At 44.1% G+C, this 20,386-nt stretch overlaps 2 protein-coding genes across 7 annotated transcripts in view; both read left to right on the top strand.

The window, feature by feature from the left end:
- The window catches only part of TMTC4 (transmembrane O-mannosyltransferase targeting cadherins 4), a 61,204-nt gene extending 49,474 nt beyond the window's left edge, over positions 1-11,730 (top strand). The window contains exons 16-18 of one of the 2 annotated variants that reach the window (XM_065901917.1): positions 844-956; positions 2,555-2,624; positions 6,901-11,730. In XM_065901917.1, the coding sequence (XP_065757989.1) occupies positions 844-956; positions 2,555-2,624; positions 6,901-6,908 (191 nt within the window). In that variant the 3' untranslated portion in view covers positions 6,909-11,730. Of the gene's footprint in view, positions 1-843; positions 957-2,554; positions 2,625-4,270; positions 5,166-6,900 lie in introns of those variants that run through there. The other variant, XM_065901916.1, reaches the window with a different exon arrangement.
- Positions 11,731-17,321: 5,591 nt separating this feature from the next.
- GGACT (gamma-glutamylamine cyclotransferase) overlaps positions 17,322-20,386 on the top strand; it is a 47,400-nt gene continuing 44,335 nt past the window's right edge. The window contains exons 1-2 of one of the 5 annotated variants that reach the window (XM_065902083.1): positions 19,975-20,029; positions 20,122-20,203. The gene's annotated coding sequence lies outside the window, so the exon portion shown is untranslated. Of the gene's footprint in view, positions 17,409-17,488; positions 18,476-19,974; positions 20,030-20,121; positions 20,204-20,386 lie in introns of those variants that run through there. The other 4 variants (XM_065902075.1, XM_065902078.1, XM_065902077.1 and 1 more) reach the window with 4 other exon arrangements.

The following is a 20,386-nucleotide window of genomic DNA, read 5'->3' as shown; positions in this document are numbered from 1 at the left end:
CCCACTCCAGTGCTCTTGCCTGGAGAATCCCATGGACGGAGGAGCCTCGTAGGCTGTAGTCCATGGGGTCGCACAGAGTCGGACACGACTGAAATGACTTAGCAGCAGCAGCAGGATGCTGGAGGTTCCCAGAAATAAATAGGGATGGCTTCCAGGCTTATGAAACAGATGGTTCTGAGTCCATGCTCCAAAGTTCATGAATGGTACCCAAAGGAGATGCCCTCAAACCTACCCTCAGAGATCCTTATTTTTGATACAATGATAACAAACTGATGATCTGGTTTTCTTAGCATGTGGGAGACTGGATCAGTTGGTAGTTTCTCTGTTCCCCAGTTTAAAAAATCTAACCATCCCGTAAGAAATGATAGTTTTCATCTGGTAGAATTTAAAGCTAGTCAGCCATCTGTACAGTGTGGAGGGAGAAATGCACTTGTTTCTAAAGGAAGTATAGAATGTGAACTTCAGTACTATAAATATTCAGTTATTAAAGGGTTGCTGGAATATTCTTATTCTGCAGGCTTGTTTTCTCCTATTTGGATAGACCTGGTATCTGGGGGGAAATTAAAATTAGATTTTACATGCTGTGACAGAATTTAATCCAAAGCTGTTAGTATATTATATCAAAATTGTGCTGGACTGCCATGACTTTGCAGCTGTTAGGTCGTGTGTGTGTATATGTGTTATGTTGTGTGTGTGTGTCTGTGTGTGTGAGACATGTTCCACATTTATTTTATTACGTAGTTTACTCATGACTGTACATAATGCACAAAAGCCTTGTTAGTTAGACTAAAACACTACTACAGCACAAACGTGTTTTTTAAGTTTTCCATTTTTCACTCATAGGTAATTTAGCCCAAGCTGAAGCTGTTGGCAGAGAGGCACTGGAATTAATACCTAACGACCACTCTCTGATGTTCTCCTTGGCAAACGTGCTGGGGAAGTCCCAGAAATACAAGGTGTGTGGCCCCCAGGCCGTATTTTCTCCCGCTGAGTGCCAGCACCTGACAGGAACCATAAGTGTAACTTCTGCCCGGTTGAGTTGAGAACGGGGCCCGAGCCTGCTAGCCGCATACCAGTGTGGCTTGGTCAGCCTGCATCCTGGAGAAGCTGCCGAGAGCTGAATCTGTGGCCCAGCTCCACATGCTTTCTGGTCATCACCGCTGTTGCTCAGACGTGGGAGGGGAGGAGAAGCCCCCGGAGCCCTAGCGGACTCCCCAGCCCCCTCCCGGGCAGAGAGCTGTGACGCTGTTCTGGCAGTGGGGCTGGTGGTCTTTGCACAGAAGGAATACTGGTCCAGGGCGGGATAGGATTGGTTCTCCCTGCTTCCAGGTTTCTCCTCACCTGCAGGAAGTTACAGATCGCCTGCAAAGCCCTAGAAGTTTCTGACCAATGAAAACTGGTTCAGCTGTGTGTGATGGGGCTCCCAGGATAGGCCAGTAGACCGTGAATCACAAGGCACTTAACCCCCTGTGTACTCAGGGGGACTCCGTTCCCAGTGGCACTGATCTCAGATTTTAATTCTGTGCGTCAGAACCACCGAGAGAGCCTGTGAAAACACAAATGCTTATTCTTCCCCGTGGCTCAGTTGGGTGAGGTCAGCAAATGGGCATTTTCAACCAGCATCCTGGCCTCCTAACACAGATGTTACAGAAAACATACTTTTAGAAGCAGCGTCTTAGTCCTTTCATGAGAGAAGTACTTCTTTCCCGAATCAGGGGCTGTATGTGATTTTGATCACGCTAGGCCTAGAAGTACTGATTAATTCCCATTTGTCCCATGTTATTTACGTCTCTTCAGCTGATGAGATAGCATTAGCAGTATAATTTTCTATAATAACACCGCAGTGAGATATTTCATGCATTTCTCTCCTTTTCGAGTTGAATACTCAGGGAGTTTCATAGCTTCAGTACACATTTTTAAATTTCTAGATCTTGCTGACTGATAACCTTTCGAGGAGTATTGTGTTTATTTTTTGCAAGTCTGCCTGTGCAGAGGGGACCCCGTTGTGGCTGTTTCTGCCCCATTCTCTCTGCTCATTTTCTCCAACTGACTAGGCTGCTTCTGGGTTCCCCAGGGGGTTGTGGGTTCTTCGGGAAGGTCACACAGACCCCACCTCCTAACCTGGAGAATCCTGGAAATGAGTTCACCGATGCTGAGCGGAAGTGACCCTTCCACAGGTGTTCTCAGAGCCCAGCGCTTTCCCTTTGACCTTTGTTCATCCTCCCCTGCACCCTGAACTAGCTGTTTCCTCGATGTGGCAGGATCCCCGCCACTTCCGGGAGGCAGGTGGCAGAGTCCTTAGCATATTTCATCCTCTTTTTGGCCAGTGTCCTGACTCCTGCTGTCACCTTTGCTCCATCACACCCTGCGGTGGGTCACCGTTCCCAGCCTCTGTTCAACACGGTGTGGCCCCACTGGGCCTCCTCAGCGTTGGAAGGAGGATTTGGTGGAACAAAGAGCGCATGCAAAGTTTGAAAACCACAGGCGATAAGACTGTGCATGAAACCTTGGCATTTCGTGCAGTACCTCACCTTGTCTGTATTTCATCTTCTAGGAGTCCGAAGCTTTGTTCCTCAGAGCAATTAAAGCTCATCCAAATACGGCAAGTTACCATGGCAATTTGGGTAAGGAAAATTTTCAATTTGAATCATACCGAAATTCTCTTAGTGAATCATACCGAAATTCTCTTAGTGAAATACTCTTAGTGAAATGGGCTTCCCTGGTGGCTCAGCTGATAAAGAATCCACCTGCAATGCAGGAGAGCTGGGTTCCATCCCTGGGTTGGGAAGATATCCTGGAGAAGGCAATGCCTACCCACTCCAGTATTCTGACCTGGAGAATTCCATGGACTGTACAATCCACGGGGTTGCAAAGAGTTGTACACGACGGAGTGACTTTCACTTAGTGAAATAGATATTGTAAAATCACTTGGGAGAGTTGTTTTTCAAATCTAGCCTGTGTTGGCCTTAGTGAACTGAGAAGTACTTGGGAAGTTTGCAGTCTGACCTGTGTGTGCTTGCCTTTTCTGTAGTGAACCTTCCTCCTAACCTGGTCTTCCTTGAATTCCTATGTTCTCTGTCTTGGCGAAGAATGCATTTACAGTGATATATTCCCTAGAATTCCTTTCTTCTGTTTTTATATCTCAGTAATTCAGATTTTTAGAAAAATACTTCTTTGGCTGGCTCGAGCCTGAGCTGTTTCTCTCTAGAGGTAGCATGCAGGCTTGGTTTCCCCGAGGCCCGTGGCTGCACTGCAGGGCAGATCCTTAACCACTGGGCCACCAGGGAAGTCCCAGTAATTCAGATTTTTAGAACAAGGCTTGTTGATGTTTAGAAGGCTCAGTCATGTGAATATTTTTTCTACCAAATCTCTTCCCTATAGATTCTGTAGCTTCTCCTTGCAAGAAAGTGATGAAGCATCAGTGGTTTCTGTACTGCTCACATTGAAAGTTCATTTTACTTAGAAAATTGTTGTTATCATCAGAGGCTTACTCCTCTAATAAGTAGATTTATTTTACTATCACTTTATGGTCAGATCTTGATGTGAGAGCCCTGAATTCCAGCTGGCAACAGGCAAGCTATGATGTTGCCAAAAGGTGTAAGGGAATCTTTATTAAACAGCTGGTCTTGGGGGCTTCCCTGGTGGTTCAGTGGTAGAGAATCCACCTGCCAATGCAGAAGACAAGGGCTTGATCCCTGGTCCTGGAAGATCCCACGTGCTGCAGAGCAGCTGAGCCCGTGTGCCCATGACTACTGAGCCCATGTGCCCTAGAGCCCACGCTCTGCAACGAAGGGTAGCCCCCACTTACTGCAACTGGAGGAAAACCCTTGAAGCTGGGAGGACCCAGCACAGCCACAAATAAATAAATTAAAATTATTTTAAAAAAAAACAAAAACCCGAACAGCTGGTCTTCTACGTGGTGGCTTTGTGCTAAGCAGCGTGGCAGCCCAGCCCTATCCAGCCTGGCTTCCAGGAAATTTCAGGGCAGCATCACCAAGCTTAGGGAACTCTTCTTTTACTTCTTTATGTAACGATGTTGCTGTAGGGAGATGGTTCAGAACCCCGGGAGTAACTGGGAATGGTTAAATGGACAATCACCAAGGAGTACGATTACAATAAATAAAGTTGGCAGTACGAATAGCATTGTTTTAAACAATGGTTTTGGAAAACTGCTTGCAGAGGTTCTGTTATATTTCTTTGTGCAAGTGGTTGGGACTACCACAAGTTATTCAGAAACCTTTCCAGTGAAATTGATCTCTTGCTGTTTCAGCTGTGCTGTATCATCGTTGGGGCCATCTAGACTTGGCCAAAAAACACTACGAGATCTCTCTGCGGCTTGACCCAACAGCATCAGGAACTAGGGAAAATTATGGTCTTCTAAAAAGAAAACTGGAACAAATGCAAAAGAAAAACGTCTGATCCTTTCTCCTTCATTTTCTGAGTTTGTGTGTGTGTGTGTGCATGAGGCAGATTGTCCATATCTCGTGCTTGCGTTTAACCATTTAAAGTCCTACATGTTGTTTACTTTGTTATTTTTGTTCCTGTGAAAACAAAAACATGCAAAAAGATTATAGCACCAGCAATTTACTCTTGAATGCTTGATGTGGTTTTTGCATTGAAATTGTATTTTTTCAGACAACTCAAACATAACTTCTGAAATTCCAAGGGTAAAGTCTTTTTTAATTAAAAAGAAAAAGAGAAAAAAATTATCTTGAGCGACTTACAGCAGAATTAAACCTGCATTTGGAATGAGTTATGTTGCATAGATACTCATACTATTAAACGTCGACTGTGAACAGAAAGAGACATACTGACTCCTATACTTTATGTAAATATCTTGTGTGTCTGTATATTAGAGTTTTTATTTAATGACGAGTAAATTAAGATTTTTGGCTTTTTCATTTTTTTCCAAACAATATGCTATGTACTTCATTTGTAAGGAAATATTTATTTGTATTTTTATGTTTTGAACAGGGCAAATAATTGAATGAAGAGTGGAAATTTTAACATCTGGTATATTTACACTTTTTCCATAGGAAGAAATTCACTCCTACAATATTTTTTGGATTCTTCAACTTGTGCTATTGGTAGCATGCAAAATTGTGTAGTATTCTACATAAACTGTCACTCTTAATAGAAAATTCAAGCTATGCTTTAGACAAAAACAGGCAGCCTGATGTCTTTATTTTTGTTATATCCAGTATTAAGAGGGCTACACATCTATGTAAGTTGCGTTTTTATATGTTTAGCTGGAAAGCAGTTTTCCATTTAGCTTCATAGAACCACAGTCATATCTAAAAAATGCAACAGGTAAACTTCCTCTCAAAAGGAACCACGTTTGAGAAGTTTGTGACATTTTTAAGAATTGGATTATTTATCCTGTTTTATTGGGTCAGAATAATCATATTCATTTTGTTTTATTCTTCTATATTTGCTGTTGACCTAATGATTTATGCAATCTATGTAATTTCTTATGCAGTGAAATTATTACACAAACCAGTATAAAAGTGTCATATTGCCTCCTTAATAGATGATTTTCAAGTTGCTTGGTTGGCCAAATGTTTGTTTGGGTTTTTCCTTAAGATGTTATGGAAAAACTCAAATAAACATTTTGGGCAACCCAATATTTGACTCTTTGTCTTCTTTCCTTAAACTGAAATCAAAGTGACCAATTCATTCTTTCTAGAATTTGGCTTCTATTTGGGTTTTGTTGTTGTTTAGTCACTAAGTCGTGTCCAACTCTTTTTCGACCCCATGGACTGTAACCCGCCAGGCTCCTCTACCCATGGACTTTCCCCGGCAATAATACTGGTGTGGGTTGCCATTTCCTCCTCCACTATTTGGTTTTAGGCACTGCTTAATAGAGTCATCCAGGTTCAACAAACAGGCTGAGTAGATATCACATTGAGATGAATTTGATTGTCTAACACTTGCTTGTGAGGAGTGGGGTCCACGGCAGACCAGCATAGAGTTGTAAATTGTAACCTACAAGATTTTGAGATCCTCAGAAGAGAAAATGCTGTTTCAAACCTTTCAGAAATGGTCCCAAAGCAACAATAACAGTTTATAGAGCTCTTAAGAGCAGGAGCTGCCTTATTGTTCATTATGTTCCTATAGCACTTAGCTTGGGAGATAATAGATGTACTATATGCTTGTTAATTTTTTTTTAAATTTCTTTCTTTAAAACAGTGCTTGTCTTTTGAGAGTAAAGGAAAAACATTTCTTATAAGAGCCTATTTGTGATTTTTTTTCTTTTGTACTGATACTAAAACTTGTGTCAAATCAAGACACCCTGCCTGCAGAATGAACCCCCCTAGCTCTCACTGCTCCATCTCAGGATTTCCATCATAGTTGCCATCTGCCCAGAGAAAACAGTCATTCGCCTGATTGACATTTCATGGAGCCTTTTATCTCGGCAGATTTTGGAAGTGGGCCATGCTGTTCCTCTCTTCTTCCTCCTCCTTTCCTTCTTAAGGCAGTCACCGTCTTTATTTCTTAGATTTCCCTTCTAACAAGACTGAAGTGGAGATCTGTCTCCCGGTTCCCCCTCGTTTTTGGTATTTTTCTTAAACTTGTGTTTTTATTGCTCAGTCATGGTTTGGGATTCAGTTGGGAGTAGGGGCGGTATGAGAACAAGCATAGGGATCGTTGCCAGTTTGGGAAATCTGAGAGTCCGAATAATTCTTCTTCACCTCCCTGATAGTAAACATCACGAAACCCTGGAAGATAGTTTGGGGCTATTTTTTATTTCTCTGTACATCTCTTCCCCATTAAATGCAGTGTTACATTCATTTCTTAGGACCTGCACCATGTAGATGTAGCCCAATATGCATTCACAGGGCTCTTTGGGTTTCTGATTCTATCATATTTCTGAAGTGTGGTCTTTCCATTTTATTTCAGATGAATGAGCTTAAATATCACAGAATAGACCAAGCCCCAGAGTAAAGCATTGGACATGTATGTTCATATTCACACCTATTGGACTTTGAGGTGAAAAAAACTATACTTCGTTCTTGGCTCTAGGGCTTTGATGCCACAGGCAAGTCATTTAGCATTGCTTCAACTCCAGTTTCCCATCTGTAATGTGGGCATAATAAGACCTCCCTCCCAGTAATGTGGTGCTCGACTCGGTACTTGCCTTAAATGATAGACGAGACTTGGAGGAAGGTATAGATTTCTCAGCAGACAGGTTTGATCTGTCTGTCATGATTGCATGGTTACCAAATAGCCATAGCTGGTGGAGGAAAATTATTTTTCTCTATTGACTAATTGAAGCTAATAAATGTTGAGAGAATGGCAATTAGAAAACCATTCTTTTTTTTGTCCCCAGTGAATTAATTGATTGCAGAAAAGATCAGCAGTGAATAAAATCATTAGATGAAAGATCAGTGGAAAACTTTTTAGTGGAGGGGACAGTTCTGTGATTTTATCACAGGTAGATTTGTGAGGTCACTACAATCGAGTAGAGTCCCCTGGACTGCAAGGAGATCAAGCCAGTCCATCCTAAAAGAAATCAATCCTGAATATTCACTGAAAGGACCGATGCTGAAACTGAAGCTCCAATACTTTGGCTACCTGATACGAAGAGCTGACTCACTGGAAAAGACCCTGAGGCTGGGAAAGGTTGAAGGTGGGAGGAGAAGGGGACGACAGAGGATGAGATGGTTGGATGGCATCACTGACTCAATGGACTTGAGTTTGAGCAAGCTCCGAGAGAAAGTGCAGGACACGGAAGTCTGGTGTGCTACAGTCCGTGGGGTTTCAGAGTCAGACACAACTGAGCAACTTAACAACAGCCAAGATACGGAAGAGTCCCATCACAAGGATCCCTCGTACTACTTCTATGCTATTATCTTTTTAAAGATACCTTCTTGAGCACAGACTGAGCACTGGCAGTGTGTTCGCTGCTGAGGATATGATGAATGATCACAGGTGACTCCTGCCCTGTGGAGCTTACAATCCAGGTTACTTCAACCCTTGCTGTGTGTGCAGGTTGGCCTTGCTGGTGTAGACATCAGGGACTGAGCATTGTTACCAGCCCCCCCACTTGCAGGGGCCTCTTCGGGGCTCTCCTTTGTAAATTGCAGCATCATTTGAAATAACTTTTCTTTCTAAATAAAGGAACATGTGTGACATCACAGATTCATCTTTCTTTAAGAGAGCCATGGATGAGTTCTTAATATAGCTGTGATAAGCTGACTTGGTGGTAAAGAGATACCATATGGGAGAGTCGGGTAACGGAAAGTAGTCGCTAAATTGCTCTGCCCAAAAGGTGGGGGAGAGGCTAGGGGGTGATGCTCCAGAGTGATGCTGAGTGAAAAGAACTCAGGAAGCTCAGATTGTTGGCTGAACAACAGGGTGTGCAATGCAGGCTCTCCTGAAGCAAGTTTTTAAGTCTTCAGGAAACTATGCTGTGTGGCTCTCTCAGTGCTCATCTAGAAATTGGTGGCCTTTGGGGGCATAATACTTGAATGTGAAAGGAAAATCTACCTTACACCCAAGTTGGAACCTTACAGACCTTAGGCAAGTGTAGGGAGTATCGACTAGTGTCCCCCACTAAAATTCATATCCACCCACAATCTCAGAAGGTGACTGTATTTGGAAATCATGTCTTACAGATAAAATTAGTGAAGGGTCTTGAGAGGAAGTCATCCTGGATTTAGGGTGGGCCCTGAATCCAATGGTTGTTATCTTTTAAAATGAAGAGAAGATACATAGAGCAAAGAAGGCATCCTCCTAGGATGGAGGCAGAGACTGGAGTGAAGCCAAGGAAGGCCAAGAGTCACCAGAGCTGGAAGAGACAAGGATGGATCCTCCCACTGGAGCCTGCAGAGGAATATGGCCCCACCCACACCTGGACTTCAGACTCCTGGCCTCCAGAACAACAGTTCTGTTGGTTAAATATTTATTTGCATTTGTTTACGTATTTGGCTGCACTGGGTCTTAGTTAACGACATGTGGGATCTAGTTCCCTGACCAAGGATTGAACCCAGGCACCCTACATTGGGAGCGCCAAGTCTTAGCTACTGGACCACCAGTCAAGTCCCAAATTTCTGTTATTTAGGGACTTCCGTGGTGGCTCAGCTGGTGAAAAGTCCACCTGCAATGAGGGAGCCCCAGTTTGATCCCTGGGTTGGAAAGATCTGCCGGAGAAGGGAATGGCTACCCGCTTCAGTATTCTGGCCTGGAGAATTCCATGGACTATATATCCTATGGGGTCACAAAGAGTCAGACACGACTGAGTGACTTTCACTTTTGGGGCTTCCCTGCTGGCTCAGACAGTAAAGAATCTGGTGCAATGGGGAACACCCAGGTTTGATCTTGAATATTATGATGTGCCAAACTTTCCAAAAGTCTGTGAAAAAGGTAGCATTTTCCTTTAAGGACTTCCCAGGAGGCTTGTTTGGTAAAGAAGCCACCTTCAAGCCACCCAGTTTGTGGCAATTCCTGGCCACCTTAGAAATCCAATCCAGCAAGTAACTCAGAACCTCATCTGTAAAATGGGGGATGGTGGTGGTTTAGTCACTAAGTCGTGTCCAACTCCTTTGTGACCCCGTGGACTATAACCCTCCAGGCTTCCCTGTCCATGGGATTTCCCAGGCAAGAATACTAGACTGTTTGCCATTTCCTTTTCCAGGGGATCTTCTCTGACCCAGGGATCGAACCCACGTCTCCAGCATTGCAGGTGGATTCTTAACCAAATGAGCCACCAGAGAAGCCCTTAAAAATGAGTAAACACATAGAAAGCCCTGGACCCATGCTTGGCACATAATAATATTCAATAAATAATTTAAGGAGAGCTAACTCTCACTTGAGGCTTTTATCCTTGAGACCTTAAGTTACCCAGAAACAATCTCAGGTTTATAGTCTTATCACCTGTGTTCTAAGTCTGATTGGTTCTATGAGTTCTTAAAACCTGTTACCCAGCTTATCAAAACCGTCTTGAGTTTCCTATGTTTCTAATCATTTTGTTTTTAAATATGTGGCATTTTTCTGAGGCCAATAAAGCTTTCTGCTTCCGACTGGTGATAAGTGTTTGAGAAAATGTGCTCCCTCTAGATTTAAATTCAGTTTCACCTATCATTTAAAACCAGTTTCGGGGACTTCCCTGGCAGTCAGTCCAGTGGTTAAGACTTCACCTTCCCTGGTCAGGGAACTAAGAGTCCACATGCCTCGTGGCCAAACAAACAAAAGCAATATCGAAACAAAGTCAATAAAGATTTTTAAAGTGGTCCACAGCAAAAATAAACTTAGAAACTACTTTAAAATGTTTTGTTTCAGCAGTTAATTTCAACAGCATTAACTTTGATGAATAGGCTTGAGACTTGTCTCAAAAATTTTCAAAACTGCTCATTTCTAGAACTTTCTGATCACATATAGGGATGACAGCTTTTTTAGTACTGGTCTAGGAATCTGCAGACCTCAGCAAACAAGGTGGTATGGTGGAAAGAACAGAGACCAGGAGCGTGAGATCTACCCTACGGCCCTTCACTGGTATAAGTCATCTTTTTAAGCTTCAACAATTCAATCAGACATGAAACCTTCCAATTCGGCCATTAGTTACCAGGACTCGAAATGAGTCATTTAATTACTGCATGCCTCAGTTGCTTCTAATAAAAATAATGCTGCTGCTGCTGCTGGTGGTGGTTGCTTTTGTTATTAGTTTTTCTTCCATGAAATGAGAGGGTTGGACTAAACTAGTGTTCTTCAAATATTCATAGATACTTAACCTTTAAAATATAAAACCTAACTCTTATATAGAAGTCCACTATAAAAAGTTATAAAAGTGACCTGGGTGCTTATATAAATCCTCATAAAAATCTGTTGTGTAATATAAGAATGTTTGAAATTCCAACACTTTTGTGGAAATAAAATATTTTGAAGCTTTCTAGTCCTGATATATTCTGATACGGTTAAAAAGTCCCTTAGACTGAAAAAGTACATTTCTGCTCTGCCATTCATCAGGTTGACATAGCACAGATGAAGGCAGTGGGAAGTGAAGAGAAAATCACATTTTTCCCACAGAAATGCTGAAGTTGTAATGTGTCAACGAACCCACTTCTAAGGGTGACTGGGGCTTTATTACACATGGAGAAACCTTCTCCTGGAAAAGCACTGACTATCAGAAATGTTGCTGTTTTAAATCATTAGGAAGAATGAAACATCACACTCTACTTGGACGGTCCAAGTCATTTCGACATGAACAAGCACCCCCAGTTTCCAACCCATGTGCAGAACTTCATTGAAAGTGCTTTTGGACACACTCGTTCACATCACTTATAACTTTTAGTCTCCGAGTTCATAGGACCCTGACCCAGCAGTTGGTTCTGCTGCCCAGACTCTGCAGCCCTGTACCAAGGTCACAGGATGAAAATCTCTGAAACTGACCAAGCCCCATAGCGACTGGTGACTTGAGCCTCTGATCAAACCGGCCAGTTACTTGATCCCATATTAGGTAAAATACCCACCCTATTATCCACCGTATAGCATCCTAACCTAACACCTAATGCCCCCATTCCAGTAGGAATTTTCTGTCTTGAGGCTGTAGAAATTGGCTACTAGCCTGCAGAAGGGTTTGGCTCGACCTTGAGCCGGCCCACTGTTCTAACAGCATCTCCCACTCTGATAAACTCTATTCTGCCTCATGTCTGGAAATTCTTTTCCAACCTGTGCTTGGGCCACAACACAGACCTAATGTTGACCCTTGGCACACAGCCCTGTTTTGCCTTCAGCCTGTGAAAACACTATTACCTTTATTTTTTTTTTTTTTTTTTTAATATTATTTTATTAGTTGGAGGCCAATCACTTTACAACATTTCAGTGGGTTTTGTCATACATTGACATGAATCAGCCATATAGTTACACGTATTCCCCATCCCGATCCCCCCTCCCACCTCCCTCCCCACCCGACTCCTCAGGGTCCTCCCAGTGCACCAGGCCCGAGCACCTGACTCATGTATCCCACCTGGGCTGGTGGTCCGTTTCACCATAGATAGTATACATGCTGTTCTTTCAAAACATCCCACCCTCACCTTCTCCCACGGAGTTCAAAAGTCTGTTCTGTACTTCTGTGTTTCTTTTTCTGTTTTGCATATAGGGTTATCGCTACCATCTATCTAAATTCCGTATATATGTGTTAGTATACTGTAATGTTCTTTATCTTTCTGGCTTACTTCACTCTGTATAATGGGCTCCAGTTTCATCCATCTCATTAGAACTGATTCAAATGAATTCTTTTTAACGGCTAAGTAATATTCCATGGTGTATATGTACCACAGCTTCCTTATCCATTCATCTGCTGATGGGCATCTGGGTTGCTTCCATGTCCTGGCTATTATAAACAGTGCTGCAATGAACATTGGGGTGCACGTGTCTCTTTCAGATCTGGATTCCTCAGTGTGTATGCCTAGAAGTGGTATTGCTGGGTCATATGGCACTTCTATTTCCAGTTCTTTAAGAAATCTCCACACTGTTTTCCATAGTGGCTGTACTAGTTTGCATTCCCACCAACAGTGTAAGAGGGTTCCCTTTTCTCCACACCCTCTCCAGCATTTATTGCTTGTAGACTTTTGGATAGCAGCCATCCTGCACACTATTACCTTTAAATTCCTAACCTCTCCCTCCCCCAAACCTCCTGACTGCATCTGTGTTCAGTGAGTCATCTCAGGGCTCCATGGGTGTGTAGAACTCACTCTTAGTTTACAAAACAAGTGGTGGCCTGGATTTAGGTTGCAGGATATTGAGGGTCAAGGACGAATATTTGTAATAATTTACTAGAATGATTTGATAGCATTTCAGTTGATTTTATAGTGTTATTCAGTTAGACTTCAAGCTCTGTACATAGCACCCAGGTTCTGTTGCTTATTTCACATTATAATTATCTTTTCAAGAGATGAAGAATATATTTTCCCATCTACTGTGTGGTACTTGCAATGCTGGAGATGTGTGGGAGTAGTCAGAAGGAAATTATATGGACCCCTTTTGCATAATACAAAGTGTCTGTGCATTCAGTCAAATATATATTAGCCTCTAACATCAAAGTCTAGACAACAGAGTTTGGCAATTACCTGCTGGTATTTAGAAAACAAAATGACCAAACTGGATAATTCCCGTAAGAAACAATTTGACAGTTTAAATCCTTTGAGTTGATAAAGCATTTGTTGAGCTTTGAACCTGGGGCATAACAGTGGCCAGCTGCTTGACACTGAGCGTGGAGGGTATAGGAGACTGTGGACAGCAGAGCATCAGATCAGAATGAATAGAAAAACAGCTGATAATGGGCTGAATCATTTCCAGTGAAGGACTCAGCTATACCATTTGCAGGCAACTGACAGCCTCCGTGAGTCCACTCAAGTTATTAAACCCACTAGAGCAGTTGGCTTGCTAACGACTCTGGTGTAACCCACCAACCCAAAACTGAAGCCAAGACTTGTCTGAGTTTCCTTGAGAAACTGATTTTTCTAACATAATGTTGTAGTTTTTCTAACGTAGTATTGTAGGTCAGTTACACTTCAAAAACAAAGAAACATAAAAACTCAACAAAAAATGGATCAAATTTGTGGTTACGGCAGGACAGGTGGGAGAATTAGATGAAGGTACTGCAAACTCAAGTTGTAAGATGAACAAGTACTAGGGGTGTGACGTACAAGATAATAAATATAATTAATATTCCTGTAGGAAAGTTACTAAGACAAGCATATCCTAAGAGTTCTCATCACACAAAAAATTTTTTTCTATTTCTATTTCTTTAAATTTTTTATTTTATATTTATATAAGATGATGGAAAGTGAAAGATGATGAAAGTGAAAGAGGAGAGTGAAAAAGCTGGCTTAAAACTCAACATTCAGAAAACTAAGATCATTGCATCCGGTCCTATCACTTCATGGCAAATAGTTGGGGAAGTAGTGGAAATAGTGACAGACTTTATTTTTGGGGGCTCCAAAATCACTGCAGATGGTGACTGCAGCCATGAAATTAAAAGACGCTTAAAGTCTTTGGAAGAAAAGTCATGACCAACCTAGACAGCATATTAAAAAGTAGAGACATTACTTTGCCAGCAAAGGTCTGTCTAGTCAAAGTTATGGTTTTCCAGTCGTCATGTATGGATGTGAGAGTTGGACTATAAAAAGGCTGAGTGCTGAAGAATTGATGCTTTTGAACTGTGGTGGTGGAGAAGACTCTTGAGAGTCCCTTGGACTGCAAGGAGATGCAACCAGTCCATCTTAAAGGAGATCAGTCCTGGGTGTTCATTGGAAAGACTGATGCTGAAGCTGAAACTCCAATACTTTGTCCACATGATGCAAAAGAACTGATTCATTGGAAAAGACCCTAATGCTGGGAAAGATTGGAGGCAAGAGTAGAAGGGGAAGACAGAGGATGAGATGGTTGGATGGCATCACTGACTTGATGGACATGAGTTTGAGTGGGCTCCGGGAGTTGGTGATGGACAGGGAGGCCTGGCGTGCTGCCATCCATGGGATTGAAAAGAGTCAGACACGACTGAGCAACTGAACTGAACTGAAGGTGATGGATGTTCACTAAACTTCTTGTGATAATCATTTCCTAATGTCTATAAGTCAAAACATTATGTGGATTTAATCATTATGCAAATTACCTTAAACTTGTATAATGCTGAGACAATTATATCTTAATAAAACTAGGGAAAAAAATAAATGATCATTATGAAGAAAAAAGAGTCACTTGTTCAAGTGCATTTCATTTCGCTGTGTATCACCCCCAGAGTTGGTTATTCAGAAGGCTGGGGGTATGGGCTTTGAGTTTATATTTCTAAATTTCCAGGTGCTGCTCACGGTGCCCATCTGGGACCACGTTTTGAAAATTACTATTATAAATTATTTTTCTGTGGGTTATTTTTTGACAGTTAAACTGAATATCTCATCCCACAGAGCCTAATCCATATTGGATCAGACTCTCCCAGCCTTATCTGGCAATAAATGCAATTTAACACTCAACTCCTTACCATCTTTGATCTTCCTTTATCAGGGGAATTATTTATTCATTTATTTCCCTCACACATTCTTTTGCTGACATGACCTTCCTTCTTCAAAAAATAAATAAAAATGAAACCACTCTTCCTTTTGGAAAAAAAAAAAAGTTAAGATTATAGCTACTCTTCAAAAATGGTATGTTAAAATAAACATTAGATGAGGCTTTTTCATATTAATATAAATTTAAATTTAATTATGAACTTCCCCACACAAGAAAGAACTCTGTGAAAATTAAGACTTATGAATCTGATCTTTTATATTTCTTTAGGAATTGCACATCTGTTCAAAACACAACCACATCAGCATTATTGGAAATGTTTGGGTAGAAACCAGATTGTAAAAACCACATGAGTCCAACCCCATACATGAGAGAGTGGAAAGACAGAAAATAAGTAAGGGGGATTATTTCTAGTCCAACACCTAGTACTTATGCGTTTGTCTTTGGGATGGGGGCAGAAGAGGCCCCCTCTATCTCTGTGCCATTCTTTTCACCCAGGTCCCCAAAGGAGAATTGCTTAAGCCCAGAATGAACAAAGTCTAGGAAAAAAAAAAAAAAAAAACTTCTGCAGCTTCTAGTCTTCACTCTTCTCATTTCTGGGGCTCAAATTTAGTCCTGGGATCCAGGGAAGGGACGGTAAGTCATGATCCCCTGGAGGAGGGCATGGCAACCCACTCCAGTATTCTTGCCTGGAGAATCCCATGGGCAGAGGAGCCTGGTGGACTACGGTCCATAGGGTCGCAGAGAGTCAGGCGTGACTTCTCCAACCACAGTTTTAAGTGAACATGGAGAATTGGTAAACAGTGGCAGTATCAGGGCTACATGATTATCTGTATCCAGCAAGGCATCAGTGCCGAGTGGAGGGTGGCTGCTGGAGTGAGGCCTTGGTCACCACCTTGCCCATCTGTCCTACAGGGTGCATGGGCTCATTTCTGTGTGTGTGAGTGTGTGTGTGTGAGTGTGTGTGTGTGAGTGTGTGTGAGAGTGTGTGTGTGTGTGTGAATGTGTGTGAGTGTGTGTGTGAGTGTGTGTGTGTGAGTGTGTGTGTGAGTGTGTGTGTGTGTGTGTGAGTATGAGTGTGTGTGTGTGAGTGTGTGTGAGTGTGTGTGTGAGTATGTGTGTGTGAGTGTGTGTGTGAGTATGAGTGTGTGTGTGTGTGTGAGTGTGTCTGTCAGTGTGTGTGTATGTGTGTGTGTGTGTCTCTGTGTATGTGAGTGTGTGAGTGTGTGTCTGTGTGTGTGTGTGAATGTGTGTGTGTGTGTATGAGTGTGTGTGTGTGAGTGTGTGTGAATGTGTGTGTGTGAGTGTGTGTGTGTGAGTGTGTGTGTGTGTGAGTGTGTGTGTGTGTGAGTATGAGTGTGTGTGAGTGTGTGTGTGTGTCTCTGTGTGTGTGTGTGAGTGAGTGTGTCTGTGTGAGTGTGTGTGTGTCTGTGTGTGAGTGTGAGTGTGTGTGAGTGTGAGTGTGTGTGTGTGAGTGTGTGTCCAGGTGGGTCTGGGTCCAACATGGACTCAAGACTGACCCTGGATGCCCAGGCCGGCCGCCTTAGTGTGTGTGTGTGTGTGTGTGTGTGTGTGTGTGTGTGTGTGTCCAGGTGGGTCTGGGTCCAACATGGACTCAAGATTGACTCCGGATGCCTAGGCGGGCCGCCTTAGTCTGTGTGTGTGTGTGTGTGTGTGTGTGTGTGTGTGTCCAGATGGATCTGGGTCCAACATGGACTCAAAGCTGTATGTGTGTGAGTGTGAGTGTGTGTGAGCGTGTGTGTGTGTGTGTGTGTGTGTGTCCAGGTGGGTCTGGGTCCAATATGGACTCAAGACTGACTCCGGATGCCCGGGCGGTCCACCTTAGTGTGTGTGTGTGTGTGTGTGTGTGTGTGTGTGTGTGTGCGTGTGTGTGAGAATGTGTGTGTGTGTGTGTGTGTGTGTGTGTCCAGATGGATCTGGGTCCAACATGGACTCAAAGCTGTGTGTGTGTTTCCTCTGGTGGGTCTGGGTCCAACGTGGACTCGTGTGTGTGTGTGTGTGTGTGTGTGTGTGTGTGTGTGTGTGTGTGTCCCCAGGCACGTCTGGGTCCAACATGGATTCAAGGCTGTGTGTGAGTGTGTGTGTGTGTTCCCCGGTGGGTCTGGGTCCAACATGGACTCGAGGCTGACCCTGGACGCCCAGGGGCGCCGCCCTAGAGCGCACGCATCAGCAGAGAAGCCCCAGGTGTGCGCCCTCGGGGCTCCGGCGCGTGCTCAGGTGTGCGCGCGGCCCTCGCCGGCGGGCGGGTACCGCGTCCCGCCTCCAGGGGGCGCCCTCGGGGGCGGCCTCCCGGGGGGCGGCCGCCCCAGCCACCGCCGGCCAGGATTTCCGCTCGGTCGCTCGGGTCGGCTCTCCCCGGAGGGCGCTGCGCTCCGAGGCAGGTGAGGCGCCGGGCGCGGGCCGAGCCGGGGCCCCTGTCCGTCCCCGCCCCCGCCGCGAGGGGGCCAGGGGCCCCGGGGCCTGCAGGCGTCGCACGCCGGCGCGTATCCGGGGCCCGCGGGAGCCGGGGACGGAGGACCCAGACAGAGCCGCGGCCGTGGCGGGACGCGGCGCCTGCGGGAGCGGCTGGAAGGGCGGGGACCCCGGGCCGTCAGCGCGTCCACACAGTGCCCGGCGCAGCGCCACGCGGCCGCCTCGGCCAGTTACCCAGGTGTAGACGCTGCCTCTGCCCAAGGAAGACGTGATGACCCTTCAGAGGGGTCCTCTTGAAAAGGATCCCCCGGTCTGCTGCTTGTTTTTAACTTTAGAGATCCCTGTTTGCGAGGAGACCAGAAAGCTGCAAAAGAAAACCGGGAACATCTGGCACTTGTCACTTTCTGAGTTCAGGCTTCTTCGGAGCTGTTAGTGACACAGCTAAGTTTTTGAAGAACTCTTTTACTGCCTTGATGAGGAAATATGCTTATTGAGCTTTCACTCTGTTGGCCAAAGGTAACACTGCAGTCGCACTGGTAACGCTAAGGAGGTGCACGATTTTTTTTTTAATAATTAAATTTATTGCTGCACGATTTTTTTTTAATAATTAAATTTATTGCTGCACGATTTTTTTTTTAAACACACCTGACTCCAGGCTGACTGTTAATATTGAACTGATAAGCAAATGAGACTTGGAGCCACGTCTTCTTAAAGCAGGATATTAATTTTACTTAATGTCCCAGGGAGAAATCCTGGATTCAAAACTAAAAGGTCTCTCTAAATCAGTTGGATTTGACCAATATAACGTGTAGGTCTCACACACACGTTTTTATGTACTTTTTCCTGTAACTGAAGCCTGTCTCCCTGGTCTCACTCAATTTATTGAAATGCTAATAAGAGACCCCTGCAGGTTGCCCACATTTCCCCCAAATGCCTTGTTTTTCCTAAAACGACTCCCTGGAGAAACCAGAAGTTCCTGAATAAGCAGACTGCCTGGGTAGAGAGCATTTGTGTTTCAAAAGCTGAGTTTGCAAAGGTAAATTAATTTCTAATTGGTGGACCTTTGTACAGAAGTGTTTTGGACTGGCTGACCTTGCAAACCAGGGTCCTGACTATTAGCACTAGACCTAGAGAAGGTGGTTATTCACGCTGACCTTAGGTAGCCAATTGTGGGAAGAAGAATAGAGCAAAGATAGAGCGTGGTATTATGTTTTTAAAATTATCTGTTCATTGCCCTCTTATTTTACGTAGTAAGATCTTGCAAGTTCCAGTCTGGGTCAGCTCTTGCAGGTGGAGTCAAGGCTCCACTTGAGGGCTTTGTGCTCAAGTCCGCCGGGCCTTTCCAAGGGGCTGGGGCACCGGGGGGCATGGAGATTAATGCAGCAGTGTTTGCAGATGGAAGGTCCCAAGGAAGGTGACGAAAGGAGGACAAAATTCAAGCAATCTTACTCTTTTCTAGGACCTTCTTCATCCAAGAGGTAACGCTCAGATTAGAGATTTTATGAAGAGACTGTTGGTTAAACAGGGCCGGCATCTTGCGTAACAGGAATTTGTTCTATAGTTGAAGCTCTCTCTGGTCAGTAAAACTGCTCAGGGCGAGACAACCTTGCCTAGATTGGATCTGAGGGCTAGGCAGAGAATAGGCAGAGATGACAATGTGGAAGGTGTTCTTATGCCCCCATATTACACCCCCTGAAACTGGTTCACAGTTAGTAGAAGTCTCGGGTTTGTGTGACATCACAAGGTAATAGCCATGGTAAATAGCTAGCATTTCTGGAGGATGAAGTAAGTGCCCAAGGGCAGTTAGAGCACTGGGGATGATGAATTCCTGCCAGAGGACCGGGGGAGGTCACAGTGAGGACTCATCTTGGACCCAGGGTAGAGTTTTTACAGGCAGAGGAGTGGAATGGGGACCGGCATTCCTGGTGGCAGACTGGGCCCACGTGCGTGCAGGCTCAGTCGTGTCCCACTCTCTGTGATTCCGTGGACTGTAGCCCGCCAGGCTCCTTGGTCCATGGGATGCTCCAGGCAAGAATACTGGAGTGGGTTGCCATTTCCTGCTCCAGGGGATCTTGTAACCATGTTGGAGAAATAGGGATGAAACTGTAAGGACGGTGGGTACGGAGGCCTGCCTAGAGAGAAAGGCCCTCTGGAGATAGTTTTTGATCAGAGCTCTGATTTTTAATTTCCGTTTTATTAAATCAAATTTAAAAGGGAAGGGAATGGTATAATGAACTTCCATATATCCATCAACTAGATTTAATGTTTGATTAAAACAATTTCTTTTTTTTTGGCTGTATCTGCTTATCTTTTTGTTGAAGCAGTTTAAATTGCAGACAGCATATTTCACCCCTATCTAGGGGAGTTGCTTTTGTTTAGTTATTGCTAAGTCATGCCTGACTCTTTTGCGACCCCATGGATATGGCCTGCCAGGCTCCTCTGTCCGTGGAATTTCCCAGGCATTAATGCTGGCATGGGTTGCTGTTCCCTTCTCCAGGGGGTCTTCCCAGCCAAGGGATCGAACCCAGGTTTCCTGCATTGGCAGGCAGATTCTTAACCACTGAGCCACCTGGGAAGCCCAATTCGTGTGGTATGTACCTCCAAAAAGGCATTTTCTTGTATAACCATAATATCATTGTTCTCTCTTTATCAAATTGACAATAATTCCTTAATGTTTTCTAGAACTCAGTCCACAGATTTCCTTGATTGCCTCAGAAATGCACTTTTACTCCTGGCTTGTGTGAATCAAAACGGGCCACACAAGGTATTTTGTTGGGTGTCTGTTGTCTCTTAGTCCAGGACAGGGCGTTGACAGACTTAATGAAAAGGGCTAGTTACTAACTCTTTAAGGCTTCTCAGGCCACGTGGTCTCCCTTGCAGCTACTCAGCTGTGTTGCTGTAAAGACTCAACCCTGGATGATAATGTGAATGAGCATGGCTGTGTTCT

Source organism: Muntiacus reevesi, chromosome 11, assembly GCF_963930625.1.
Source record: "Muntiacus reevesi chromosome 11, mMunRee1.1, whole genome shotgun sequence".
Lineage (NCBI taxonomy): Eukaryota > Metazoa > Chordata > Mammalia > Artiodactyla > Cervidae > Muntiacus > Muntiacus reevesi.
This window is presented reverse-complemented; position numbering and strand designations above follow the sequence as displayed.